Source organism: Thermobia domestica, chromosome 5 (assembly GCF_964235325.1).
Source record: "Thermobia domestica chromosome 5, izTheDome1.hap1.1, whole genome shotgun sequence".
NCBI lineage: Eukaryota > Metazoa > Arthropoda > Insecta > Zygentoma > Lepismatidae > Thermobia > Thermobia domestica.
The window spans coordinates 211,702,078-211,717,200 of NC_137458.1; the positions used below are offsets into that span (position 1 = coordinate 211,702,078).

The 15,123-nt window shown below is 35.1% G+C and overlaps 1 protein-coding gene across 2 annotated transcripts in view; it reads right to left on the bottom strand.

Annotated features, from left to right (window-relative positions):
* LOC145686381 (small ribosomal subunit protein RACK1-like) overlaps positions 1-15,123 on the bottom strand; it is a 97,408-nt gene that overhangs the window by 60,033 nt on the left and 22,252 nt on the right. For both annotated transcript variants that reach the window (XM_081759651.1, XM_081759652.1), the window contains exon 2: positions 2,803-3,011. In XM_081759651.1, the coding sequence (XP_081615777.1) occupies positions 2,803-3,011 (209 nt within the window). The remainder of the gene's footprint in view (positions 1-2,802; positions 3,012-15,123) is intronic.

Below are 15,123 nucleotides of genomic sequence, written 5' to 3' on the forward strand. Positions count from 1 at the left end.
AAAACGCTTGATGGAATCACCAAGAATAGATGAAGTCCATTTCAATTTGAAAGGTATTTGACGAATAGGAAAGCCCACATTATGACTCGCAATAACTTTAACGCCTGCCTCTTAAGATCTTACCTCTGTCCATGGTTTCTAACAATGGCAACAAACACTCAGAGGGGGCAAAAAATTCACACAACACTGTTCAAAACTTCACTGTACTGTATCTGATAATATTGTTCACTAATAATGTAGACTTCTGACATTACTTATGTTGATAAGGCCTGTATACTATGGAATTATATTTCAGAGGCAACTATAAAAAGGAATTAACTGCTAATGTTTAACCGTGTCTCGATCAGGCAAACTCATTCCATCTTGATCACGTTATTTTTAATTAAGATAATCGCCAACTTGACAATAGATCAATAATCTTTCATTTTTACTATATGTAAACATGTTATAAAAAGGAAAGAGGTCTATTATGCTCATGAGACATTATAGAGACTTACACAAACAAAATATTTCGAATTAGTAGTTTTCCCTATCGAATATATATATTGATTATTTCATTAAAATGTAAGTTGAAGCACCTGTCCGGAAACTTGACCGCTATATATATATATATATATATATATATATATATATATATATATATATATATATATATATATATATATATATATATAATACCTCCCACAATTTTGCGGGGCTGAATTTGGATTTAAATGGCATCAGAAGTGTCGCTGTTCATCTCAGCGACCTCAAAAACTATAGATTCGACACTAATATCGGTCATTTTCGATCATTTGTAAATGTCTTTCCCCTCTTTAAATTACATCGTGAAAGTGATATGAAAAAAATCATCTCATGTTCAAACTTTATCTAGGTTTAAAATTTGATCGAGATCGGTCCGGTGGTTCAAGAGTAAAGTCACATAGACAGTCACTTTTATTTTTATTTTTTTTTTACACATATCTCCTCTCCCCTTCGTTGCACCGTCAAAGTTAAATGATAAAAATTATCCCAAGTGCGAACGTCATCTAAGTTTAAAATTTGATCGAGATCCGTTGGGTGGTTGAAGAGTTATTATGTTTTAATTATTTTTATATATTTGTCCCCTCCCCCTCCCCTAAGGTATGTCAAAGTGATATGATAAAAACCACCCCAGGTCCGAACTTCATCCACATTGAAAATTTGATTAAGATCGGTCCTATGGTTAAAACGAAGTCACAAAGACGGTCACTTTTACTTTTATTCTTTGTACATATATCTCCCTCCTCCCCCATCCCTAGATTCCACCGTAAAAGTGAAATGAAGGAAACATCCCACACCCGAACCTTATCTCTGTTGAAAATTTGATCGAGATCGGTCGGGTGGTTCAAGATTTATTAAGTTTTATTTATTTTTATAGATTTCTACCCTCCCCTCCCCTAAGTTCTACAGTTAAAGTGATATGATAAAAACCACCTCATATCTGAACCTCATCAATGTTGAAAATTTGATTGAGATCAATCGGGTGGTTCAAAAGTAATTAATTCACGAACATAATCGCTTTTATTTTTATATTTATTGATTTTTGTATATCTCCCCCTCCATCCCCTTCCCTACGTTGCTCCATCAAAGTGAAATAAAACTCATTCCAATCCCGGACTTAATCTACATTGAAAATTTGATCAAGATCGGTCGGGTGGTTTAAGAGTTCTCTTTTTTTTCCCTCCTCCCCTAAGTTGTACCGTCAAAATCAATAGGTAAAAACACTCTCAGGTCAGAACCGCATCTACGTTGAAAATTTGAGCGAAATCGGTCTTGCGGTTCAAGATATTAAGAGTCACAAACATAGTTACTTTCAATTTTATAATATAGATAAGCAAAACACGTTGTACTGTTAGCGTAACGACAGTTCACTAGTAAAATGGTCACCTCTAGAGAACAAGTTCGCATCGATTTTCTTAAGGTTCTTCCATTTCCAGTTATGTAAATGTTGTACCCAATTTCCGGGTTGTCCTCTGCAACTTTCTTCTCTTGTCAGTAATCAGGAAAGATGTGAAGGTCAGTTGGTAATATGAAAAGAAACCCTTATATTTGACTATATTAATAGGGCATGTTGATCAGGTGGAATCGATATGGGAGGCAAAGGAAGAAACCCCAATAACACTGACACTATTCTGTCTACCACAAACTCACTTAACCTGGGATCGAACCAGGGACCCCTTGCACACCCAAGAGACGAGCGCTCTATCACTTACACCTCTCCCTCAAAAACTCATGAGCAGCATCCATTCAAATGTCCACACTCTTAGAAAAGTCTATAATGCAAGTACTATTCTTTTGAGAAAGAGATTAATCTGAAAATCAATGCATGAAATCATTGACAGTATTCTGCATTCACTGACAGGATGCATTATGGTTCTCAGCTAACCTTGTTTTTACCTAAGAATAATCCTTGATCCTTCCATCATATGCATCACGTTGCTTTGAATACAATTTTCTCAATGCCCTGACCATTTTAAATTATATAATTGTTCTTCCCAACTTTCGACACGTTTGAAATAAAGTTCTGAAAGAGAAAGTTTGTTTCGGCTTTTAGTGTCCCTTTTCACCACGAAGCTACAAGTGGACTTATAACATGGGATCTGAAACATTTAACTATGCAATTGTTGGTTGTATTACTGAACAAAGTAGATGACAAAAATAAAACGAATTACCCGGTATCCAACTAAAAATATTTATCAAGTGACTTATACTAGTTTCTTTTATGCAGTCAATTTCCGTCGAAAACTATGTTTAAAGCTCGTCATACTTGATAATTCTTACCTTCGTATGGTCAACAAACCGACGAGTGCTTACACCACTGGCTAAGTCCCATAAACGAAGACTCTTGTCCCAAGAACCAGACAATGCAAAATGGCCATCTGATGATATCACAACATCACTCACAAAATGGTTGTGGCCATACAGCCGTTTTTGTGGAATTCCATACTGCATTTCATTTCTGGTCAGCTTCCATAATATTAATGTGCGATCTGAAATAAAGTTTTAAACACACAATAAATTATGACACTTTTAACCTAAGCATACTGAATATTTTCCTGTCCATTTTTAAATGTATGAGTAGCTATACACAATTTTAATAAATTTAAGTCTTGATACCAAAACTCAGTATACTTCGGCCAACTGTAAATAAATTACCAATTTTATGAATCTATTTTACAATTACAATGATAGATTCGTACTTTCTGGTGAAAAAGGCTTAACATTAGATTTCGGATCTTCACGATCAGGAATCCAAAGACGCTTCTGCGTCTATTATACTGAACCCTCAAGTGACTGAATTCATATTATCAAAACCAAACTCCCCAACATACAAAATTTTACTCCTTTACATCCATTAGTTCACAAGAATCATTTAATAATGTAGAAAGTGTTTAACCTTCTTCCTTAAAAGTTGGTATCACAAAATTCCAACCAAATCACTGTCTCGGGTTTAAGGGAAATTAAATTCTTAGCTTTGAAAAATTTAGTTCCTAGGGCTCAACGCTTTGATATTTGAAGGGTGAGAAATCCTCTTTTCTCTAAACGGGTTTAATTTCGCAAAATATCTCTTTATCCATAGTCTAAAGTTTCAGAATAATGTTTATGCAAACTTTCAAGTTTCTGAACTGAACGGTTTAGGAAATCGGTCTCTTTTACAGATACAGATTTCGAAGAAATATTCAATTAAGCATGTGAAACAATCAATAAATATCAATTATGAAAGCTTTGTGTTCATTTTAGTGCTGCATTGAACGATTTAATCCCGCTACTAGAGAAAAGGTTCTGCAAGATCTATCTGATATCTCAATTTCCATGTGTTGTGGACAGGAAGTACTACAAATTGTGTAACAAGCCTATTACGAGTTAAGAAGAAGAGATTGTAGATTCTTCAAAGTAATTGAAAGTAGTTTGTGATTTCAAACTGTTTGTAGAGTTCTATGGCTGTATTACGGAATTTTTGGGAATAGAAAAAGAATTCCTTAGTTCTACAAGTATACGGAAAATTGAGTAGGCTCGTAGAGCAGAAAACAATGATTTGTAACATTGGCGCAACTGATTTTTTAATCGATTCCCGCTCTTGAAATATCATGGCAACTATCTCAAAGTTTGGCTCTTTCGATGTTTATTATGGCAAAATCCAAGTATAGTTTAAGATGTTCGACCATGTATGTGAAGCAGAAAGCATTAAACAAGACAAAAAAAAAAAAAGTCGCTATTTGTTTCTTGGCGATGATTGGGACCAAAAACCATCAACAAGTAAGGAATTTGGTATGGCCCTCATTGTTCTCTAACGAAACATTTGAAAAATTGAAGAAACTCACGTTGTATTAATATAGCACTTCAACTAATAAAATCGCAAAAAGATACAAATTTTATCGTTCAAAACAATCAGAACATCAAACAATTAAGCAATTTATGTTGGTTATGAGGAAACAAGCGTTAAATATTTACGAAACCAACTGGCGTCAAGTATTAGAAATAAAGTGGTGGGCCGACAATTTCCTCCAAGAAGTTTCAGGAAGCAGTTAAAATTGCAGCTGCGGTAAAGCCATTCCATGTGAAATCAACCGAATTTTCAGGAGAGGGGGAAAAAAAATCGTCGTCTCAGAATTTGATGAAACAGTGTACATGTAGGCTCCTATGAGAGATGATCATGCACCAAATTTTAGCCTTATACCCCTTGTTTCAGAGTTCATGGTAGTAAAAATTGACAAATTTGAGGTTTTTTTGTAGCACCTTGTTAGCTTCAATTGGTCATATCTCCCGTAAATATTGAGCTAGAGAAAAATAATATAACATTTTGAAGAAGAAAGAATAAGCTACAAGATGTAAAGAACATTTGTTTGGAAATCAAATATTTTCGGAAAATCCCAGGAAAATTTTGGATCACTACTATCTCAGAAACTGCCTATTTGATTTCCTTGAAGTTGGGTACCAAGGTAGTCCCATGTGTCTGGTATTAAGTGCGCCAAATATCAACTTGGGCTAAGAATAAGCCTGGAGTCTACAATGATTTTTGTGTGACCATGTTGAGAGAAACACCTATAGTGCCAATGTGGCAACTCGCCAATTTGTCAGTACTGGTGAAGTAAGATGTAACTGACCTAGCAGTAATGTTTTTCTGGTACAATCTGTAATTCAGTAATCCTATAGGGATCTTTGGAACATTCCATTATCAATCGTAGTACACCGCATTGACCTAAATATGTGAACATTCTGGAAGGTTCTTGAATCATTTGGAACATTCTAGAAGGTTCTAGAACAGTCTGGAACATTCTGGCAGGTTCGTTACATGTATAAAAGCAGAGGACATTGACACTGCATGCCAGTAAGCTCTTAGCTCTAGACTGGACAGTGTTCAGACAGCTGGTGAGATTGCAGAGACTACATAACCCATTTCCGAGTGTCAGTAGTGGATAGTCCCGTGATCCAGGTGCAGTATTAACTGTATGCATTAAAAAGCTGAATTACTGCTTAGGTGATTCCACTATGTCAGCATTGCCACGCCTCTACTGTGCCAATTCATTTGGCAATCACAGCAGTAAAGTGAGGGTTGGACTTCGCCCGGTGCAAGATGGATGGCAGAACTGGCTCAGAGTCTGAGCAAGGTGTGCAACAAGTGCAGGAAAGAACTAAGTAGGCGCCGTTCCAGAGCAGCTGACGTACAGGCAAGTGATGACCAAGAATCGTCTGATGCGCAGTCTCCTAGTTACAAATCTTGATCAGCCTTTCACATCACCTGACGCAACAATTGACGTACTGAACCAGAGCTTTCAGGTACTTCGTGCGTCACCAATTCAGAAAAAGAGGCTGAAGAGATTGACACCCCAGGTGTATCTCCCGACATGGTCACACAAAAATCATTGTAGACTCCTAGTCCATTCTTGGCCCAAGTTGACATTTGGCACACTTAAGCCGAACACATGGGGCAACCTTGGTACCAATATCAAGAAAATTAAATAGACAGTTTCTGTGATATCACTGATCCAAAATTTTCCCAGATTTCCTGGAAAATATGATTTTCAAATAAATGTTCCTGGTATATCTTTTAGCCTATTTTTCCTCCCTTCAAAATGGTATATTATTTTTCTCTCTAGCTCAATATTTACGGGAGATATGACCAATTGAACTTACATTAAATTTGTTCATTTTTTACCATCCTGTACTCAAACTACAGGGGGTACAGGGCTACAATCTGGTACATGATCATCTCTCAGAAACCTACATGTACACTCAAGTTTCATCGAAATATGACACCATGAGGTTTTGGGTTTGGTTGATTTCACATGATAAACAGTTGTACAAATGTTACAATTTGTAAGTTTTCAATAGCAGGAATACAAATACTGCAACGTAATTCGACGACCCAAGAAGACATCATCAAGCAGTTATTACAGGGACCAAAACAAAATTCCTTCTAATCGGGATTCCAAAAGATACCTCAAAAAATACACGTACTCTTAAGATTCCTAGTCTTCTTACTCGAGTGATTCTCACAGCAATAGTCCATAGTAACGAGCATGAAATTATATTATTATTATTATTATTATTATTATTAATAATAATAATAATAATAATAAATGAATCTTTCAGTTTAACGTCCCATGATTACTCAACTAAGGCTAAAAGAAGACTAAGATTGCAACTGATAGACCACCAGCAGCAAACTCAAATGGACGGTAAAAGTGTCCCTACAAATGATCATACCAACTGAGATACAGACAGCAAAACATTCCTATTAAAGTTTTGTATAATTACCGCGTACTGCAATTAGGGCATGCAGTTGCTCCTGCATACTTGTAACAAATGCAATAAAGTTACCGGGGTTATACCGATAGCACTGCCATAATTCTAGAAGATGGGCTTCTAGAACCGTATGGTTTTTATCCTCTTGCGTTTCGAACTATTCCTGCATCATGAAACCCTATCAATGTTTCACTGGATCGAGATCAGAAGACCGTGGAGGCCAGTCCATGCAGATGAGTTTTGGGTTTTCTCGTAGCCATACCGGGGGATATGTCTGGACGTATGCAGAGCATTATTGTTATGGATAAACAAACCTTTCTTGGTCTGCAAAATAAAATAATAGCAAGGTGTTCCCCATATCAATATAAACCTGGCTGGCCCTCTCCCGGCATTGAAATCCTTGGGCTGGCGGCTGTCATGTAGCCCTAGAATCCAGATTGACCTCTCTGGAGTACATGTTCAGGCACATAACGACCTTATCCCTTGTGACCTATAGATAAGCCTTCCTCATTGATCGGACAAATACCGCTTCATCACTCTATATAGATCCTAGTATCCCTGTGGGAGTTCCATGTTCCACTTTTTTAATAACATTGTCTCGCCTTGTGTGATTGTCAGAAGGGTTTTCATGGTAGAACAGTTCTCCGGCACTTTGTCATATGGTTTCATGGGAATAGCCGTAATCTACACCCTTTTCCCGCAAGATAGATTATTTTGGATTGTTCCTGACTACTTCTATCAATGCTTCATCTAGTGCCCGACATGAGCAAAGATTTATTTCATTTAGTTCCAAATGTCTAAGAGTTTGTCAGTCGAAGCCAAGTGCTCTGGCGAGTTGAGATGCATTCTGACCTTGTAATTCAGAACCTACAATTTTGCCATGCTGAGCTACTGTCATCTCTACTACTACGCAGACGTAGCATGGCTTTGCTTGTCTGGTCTTGAAAGATATGCTGTAAACAACATGCTTTTTGGTAATAACTGTATAGTCCCCGTAACTTTTATTCCTGTAATGAGGGATGGGGAAACTGTTTTTAAAGGGCACATTGACAATGCTCATTTCCCAAGAAGGACGTATATATTCGTTTCGAACATACCTAATTTGTAGATATTTTACAATTTTTAGCGTTACATTAATGATTTACATGGAAATTTATATCATTAAAAAGATTTTATATTATATACTAGCAGCGTTCACCCCGCTTCGCTGCGGTCACCCCGGAATGCAATAAACTTTGTTACTTAGATAATTTTTACTTTTTCGCTTTCAAGTGATATGATAAAAACCATAGAAGATTGCAGTAAATCTTAACATTATATCGCCTGTCATTTATGTTAACCCGCCCCGCTTCGCTGCGGTCATCCCGGTGCTGGCATATTGTAAAAGTGTCTGTAAAAATAAGCAAATCAATTAAAAAATTTTAAACAGAAGATTCAAGCTATTTTCCGCTGTATATCGCCTGCCATTTATGTTAACCCGCCGAGTGACACGGTCATGCGGGTTGCATATAAATACGTTTATTTTTACCTATGATGAACTAATAACAAAGGATTTGTACGTTATGGACACTTGAATGGTCAATTATCTCAAGACACTGGTAATTAAAAATTAAAGTGATATGATAAAAACCATCTAGGGTCCAAATCCTAATAACCCCCCAAAAATGAAAGAAATTGGTTCAGCCGTATTAGCGTGATGAGCGGACAAAATTTTGTACGTTCTCTTTTATATATATAGATATATATACACTTTTTCAAAACTATATTTCTAATATATTTCGTTTTCTTTATATAATTTAACATTTTCACAACGGCCCATTAGGCCGCAGGTTTCTCGCTCCTTGCCTAAATAAATACTTCTGTCATTGTCAAAATTATATCTTTACCAGCAATGGCACTTCTACCTTACTTTAGAATGAGTGAATACGATATTGGAGTGAATTTTACTTCAAAGGTTTTTTTTGCAAGTGTGTCTAAAATTCAATAAGAAATCTGCCAAGAAAGAAAATATGAAAAAGATACAGTGAAAGAACTAAGGTAAAATTAGTAACAGTAGAATAGGAATCTTTTGTTAAATACTTGACGGATTGTCAATTCAGCGAGAAACTAAAAATGCGTTTAGAGATAGGCAGGAAACAATACCACAGGAAGAAGCACGAAATATGTTAAATATAAACAATAGGACAATCACACTCCAAGTACAACATGAAAGTGGCGAAGAAACAAACTTCAAAGATCATTCTGTGATTATCTCCAAGCAGTATTGGTAAGCCCGCTAGTAGGACAAAGTCACCTCGAAGCTGAGCATGATTAGGACAATCCACAAGCAGATGTAGAATGCTTTGTCTAGCTCCACAGGTGGCACATAAAAGCAAGTCTTCGCTACTAAGTACCAGCAGAAATCTATATGTTAAGTGAGAATGTAAATACGAAGTCGAGTCAGAATTCGTTCCTCCTATCGAGATCTTGTACTGGTGTTCAGATACCAAGTGCAGGTTTGAGATCATGTAATTTATTGTTGACAGTTTGGCGTGAGAGAAACAGTTTCAATTTCCGGCGGGAGCTCGTGTGGTTCAGATCCCACGTTAAGCTGTAGGTCCACGTCTCTCTCTCTCTCACACACACGCACACACATACACACACATTATATATATATATACATACAATTTTTGAAAGCCTGGCCATTCGAGCTGCCAACGCTGATGCAACCAAGCACTCAATAGCAAACGACGATCCGTGCTGGGTATGGGGAAATAAAGCGGTCTTCCTTTATAGGCAGTAATTTTCGCTGCACGGTCAGCCTCTTCATTAGCAGCTATGCCAACATGCTCGCAACCCAGCAGAGTTGAATCTCACATCTCTGTGCTAATAACCTATGACATAGGAGGGTTTGCTGGACGGACGGACGTGTACTGTGCACATTAAGGAGGCTACTCAAAGTACTTTGTAAGTCGCAACGGATTAACCACTGCATGTTTAACATGCAGACATATAATGTAAAGTTTGTAAAATTGCAACCAATTCAACAGTGAATGCTCAAGAAAAAGCATGTAATTTAAAATCATAAGTACGGGTAGTTTAAAAAACAGTACAGCAGAAAGAATTAGTTTCGAAATAAAAATTAGAGAAGTTTTGAATCTGCTCAAAGAACAAGCGAAACTGCTGAAATTCATAAGGGATGATTCTTGGCTTCTTGTATTGGACCAGATGGGAAGAAATAGCTGGACGAAGCACCTTATATAGGGGGTGTAGGTAGAAAATTCAACGGACATAAACCGGGAACTTCGACGGCGAAGTCATCCAAAAGTTTCACAGTACGAATTCCAAAATTTCTGGTAGCGTTTGGTCATGCCGATAACTTGGAAGCTATCCCCAGCTTCCAGTGCAAAAGATAAGGGATGATAAAGCATTGACCTTAGATGAGTAAAATAGAGTATCATTCGATGACGGTTTTAAGACCTGAGTTAATGATAGCTTGCGCGTTTCAACATACATGCTGGGAATAGGACTGGTATAGTATTCTGCAATGAAAATGTTACAAAAAGTTGAAGCCCAAATTACTAACAAACTCTTGCGCCGTGTGTTATGCATTCAGAAATACACGTCTCGATGTACACTTATGTCCAAAATTATTGTCGCCAAAATTATTGTACACATGTCGCAAAATATGTTTTAGGAATATAATTTGATTAAAAAAAAATCCCCCGGTGTTTCTTATAATGTTAGTATGTGTATAATCGGCAAAGACGTGTATGTGGCAAATTTCATGTCAAAAGAGCAGTAAATAAGAACAATAAAACAAAAATATAAAACTTTCCTGTCCATTTAGCAACATTTAGTTTCACTCATTCTAATTTTCGTATTTATAATTCTTTTTCTATGAAATTTACCACAAATACACATTTCCTGATTATATACATAGTTCAGTATTAAAAGTGCAATGCAAAATCGTTATTAAATTATATTCATACAAGAAGACATAGATATGCAACTATCATTTTGGACATGAATGTACCTACACCTTGTATTCATTCCAACTCGCCCTCCGAATTAAATTGAAGTAACAGGTCCCGTCTCATAGTCCCAGTGTAATATGATCGTTAGAAAGTATGTTCTGGACAATTTTATATTTAGAATTTCTTAATAGTTGATTCTTATATATTCTCTTACCTTTAGAATACTTTTATTGGCAAAAAAATTAGAGTAGTATCCAACATTTTTATGCCTTGTACACTAAAAGGAGAAGAATGACGATCAAGTGAATGACGGAAATGAAAGTAACAAACATTTAAAAAAAAAAAAAAAAATCACAAACTGACATGAGATTGGTAAAATGAAACACTTCGCACTAGAATTCAGCACTATGTATCATCGAGCAAACAAAGTGAGTACTGTTTGAAATAAAACTAAGTAGTCTTACATGTTAGTAAGATCAAAAATTTTATGTTTAGGACTTCCGACCAAAAAGTAACAAAACTACGTGTGAATTTTTGTTTTAAAATTAATTATGCATTCTGCTCTTCGCATTACGGTTGTATTTCGAGAACTATAATTCACCATAAGGTGATCAAGCACTATTATTTCGATAAATTGCTTACGACTGTGTGTGTCCCTGTAAACTGTCTATTTATATTCTCAGACGCCAGATTACATGAAGTATTTGTACTTTCAAATTGACGGAACTTTCACTATAGTTTGGGAAAGAAAAGTAACGTGGCCAAAAAAGAAATGTAACGGGGAGGCAAAATTCGGGAAACTTACCTCCCTATTACTTTTTTTCTTTCGCCACATCCTCGGAAAGGAAATGAAATGAAATGAAATATAAGTTTCACATCCCACTGTTATGCCAGCTACGCCAAAGAAGACTGTGATCATGAGAAATGAGTGAAAATGGTGAAATGAAAGCGGGAGGAAACGAGAGAATCCCGAGAAAACCCAGGCACATGGTGTTTGTCTACCACAAAATTCACTTGGCGCGAGTTGGGATCGAACCAAGGACACATGCAACAGAGGTGAGCGCTCTACCACTGAGCCTCCGCGGCCCTATCTTTGGGAAGAAAAAGGTTTCTTATTCAAGTGAGCTACCATTCGATTCCATGTACGTATCCATCCATCCTCAAGCCTAATGACTATTGCTTGGAGATGAAATTCGTCAAGGATAAACGGCGAGCAATATCAACCTTGTTGCACGTTAAACTATTTTTCAATACAAGTTGCATGGGAATAGTTTGATTTTGATGCAGTATGATGTTTTTTCCTTTACGGCTTCTAGAACATTCCCAATGCTTTTGGTTGACATTCAAAACTTGGAAATTTATATACATAATACAATATCAAAATTTCAGTTAACCTTTGTAAAAGTAATTTAATACAATATGGCCAATACCTTCTAATGTTTCCCAATTCCCATTGCTTTTGGATGAAATCTGTCCAAAATAGAGGGATGAATTTACTTCTAATATACATGCGCTTTCCGGAGAGTTACGACTTATACCAATTGTTTTTGAACTTAGTACCACGAGTAAGGAGTGAATTTACACCTTTGAAAAAATACAATACTGGTAACTTCTCTATTATGTTCCAAATGTTTATCAAATTTACTGCGTCCTTTCTTTGATTCATCCAAATGGAGTCTATCGTTAGGGGATTAATCAGAGAAGAAAGAGGAATTCATAAGACTGAAGGAAAAAAACTAAAATATCTCTAAAAACTATCAAATAGATATAACTTCCTTCTGATATAACTTTCATAATAATTATTTCTTTGAAGGTTCTCAATACAATCTATTGCTCAGGATTTACTCACCTCCAATTTCAAGAACATATCGCAAGATAACTTTAATAATAATAATAATAATATAAAAATCTTATTACATGGCGTGAGTTTTCTTTGAAGGTTTACTAGTCAGTGATTGATTTTTTCACGTGTAAGGCATTAAAGCCTTTAACCCTTACATCTTTTGCTCACCCCTACAATGCATATCACTAGAAGTTACTTTAGCTTGAATTTCCAACACGCTCTACATGATATATCAAGCCACGGAGAAATCATTTTAACTGAAAAGAATTTATTTTTAAAAAAATCAACGGCTTTCATCATAATTTCTGGAACTATAGGGTATATAGTTCTCTACTTTTAACCAGAGAATATCTAATGGGTTCCTCCACAACACAACTAATATTTGGTTTATTCAGGACAAAAACAGCTTATGTTGTGCATGACAGAAGTACTCACTACTTCGGTACGTATTATGTTCTACTATATTGATTATCCTATCATTTTAAAGTAAATTTATTTATTTAAATCCGCTGACTCCAACAGGGTAATCCCAATTACAGGAGTCTTACATAAATATTACATCTATGTTATTAATTTAAAACAAACACTAGATTCAGAAAAAATACAAAAACAGAAAGAAATGCAAAAATAAAAAATACAAACACGCACAAGAATGCCAACATACATAAGTATTCATGTTTCGCGACCTATTACCATTACTTCCTACTATTATGTGCTGCAATTTACAGACAGGGGTTTACATATGCTCCAAATTTACATAAGTTTCCACCAAATTACAATAATTTTTAGTTTTAAAACTAAAATCCAAATCACATATTTTTACTAATTTGTTGTATGTTTCACACATTGCAAATAATGGAGAATTTTTATATCCCACTGTTTTGGGTATTTTATTTACCAAAAGATTCCTATTTCTTAATTTACGTGGGGTAGCGTTAAAGCATATTCTTTCCAAAAACGTACTATCTTCAATTAATCCATTGATAATTTTATATAGGAACATTTTCTGGGCTACAATCCTTTTGTTTGTTAATGTGACAGTGAAATTCCTTTAATAACCACATATACGAAATTTTTCTCTGATATGATGAAACTGAAAATTTGATATATAAGTATCTTAAAATTTTATTTTGTATTGATTCAATTTCATTTTTTTGTGACTTACAATTTGGTGACCATACTATTGACGCATACTCTAGTTTGCTTCTAACTATTGAATTATATAACAGGGTGTCTATTAAAATTCCAAAATGAAATTTCGTGACTTTTTCGTGACCTTTTCTTTACCAAATCATAAAATTTTCTAACATTTTCAAGAGCGAATTTGGGTGCGAATTAGGCCGAATTTTCATCCATGCAATACAAACATATTTTGCTTGCGGTTTGGTACCGTCTAAAGCCGACCATAGACATTTTTGGTGGTGAATTTTGACGTTTTATAGAACAAATGTTTTCAATCTGTTCTTACATTTGCACAATTTAAAAAATCGTGACCCAAAAGCTAAATTTCGTGACTTTTTCGCGACTTTCATGACCGTTTTCTGATTTCGTGACTTTTTCGTGACATTCGTGATTTTTGTGACCGATAGACACCCTGTATAATATCTCAATAACATAAATCATGGATATTTTTTGTTCTTATGAAAGCCTAACATTCTATAAGCATCATTCGTTATATTATGAATATGAGTTTTAAAGGACAAGATATTATTGAAATATACATCTAAGTCTTTAACCTCATATTTCCTTTCCAATTCAACACCATTTAAGTAATATTTACAATCAATATAGCTCTGCTTTTTAGTTATTATCATAAATTGACATTTTTGTAAATTCAGATACAACATATTTTCAACACTCCAATTGTCGACTTCCGTAATATCGGATTGTAACATATATTCATCATTCTCATTTTTTATTCTTTATACGATTTTAAATCATCCGCGTACATTATACAGTTCGAATGTTTAATTTTAGACGGCAAATCATTTACATATATTAGAAAAAATAAAGGTCCTAAGTTTGAGCCTTGCGGTATGCCAGAACTCATTTGATAGAAGACTGATGACCGTTGTACGAAACATTGTTTTCTATATTCAAGATACGATACCACTAATTTTAAAAACAGCAAACTCAAACCAAAATTTGACAATTTATTCAATATCATGATTATATTTGTCAAATGCCTTTGAGAAGTCAAAGTATATAGTATCCACTATTTTGTTTATGCAATGCATCCTGTACAGCTTCAACAAAATTAATCAGATTTGTAACAGTTGAGCTATCTGTAAAAAATCCATGTTGGTGCTGATAAATAAAAGACTTAACGTGATTAAAAATACGTATATAGAGTATATATTCTAATACCTTGGCTGGAGCACAAATTATTGATATCGGTCGGTAATTTTCAATTTTTTTTTCTCTACTCTTAAAAATTGGACTAATACGAGACACCTTCCAGGTATTTGGAAACATCTGTTTTTTAATCACCAAATTTTATATATATATATATATATATATATATATATATATGTATATATATAACATAAAGGGCGC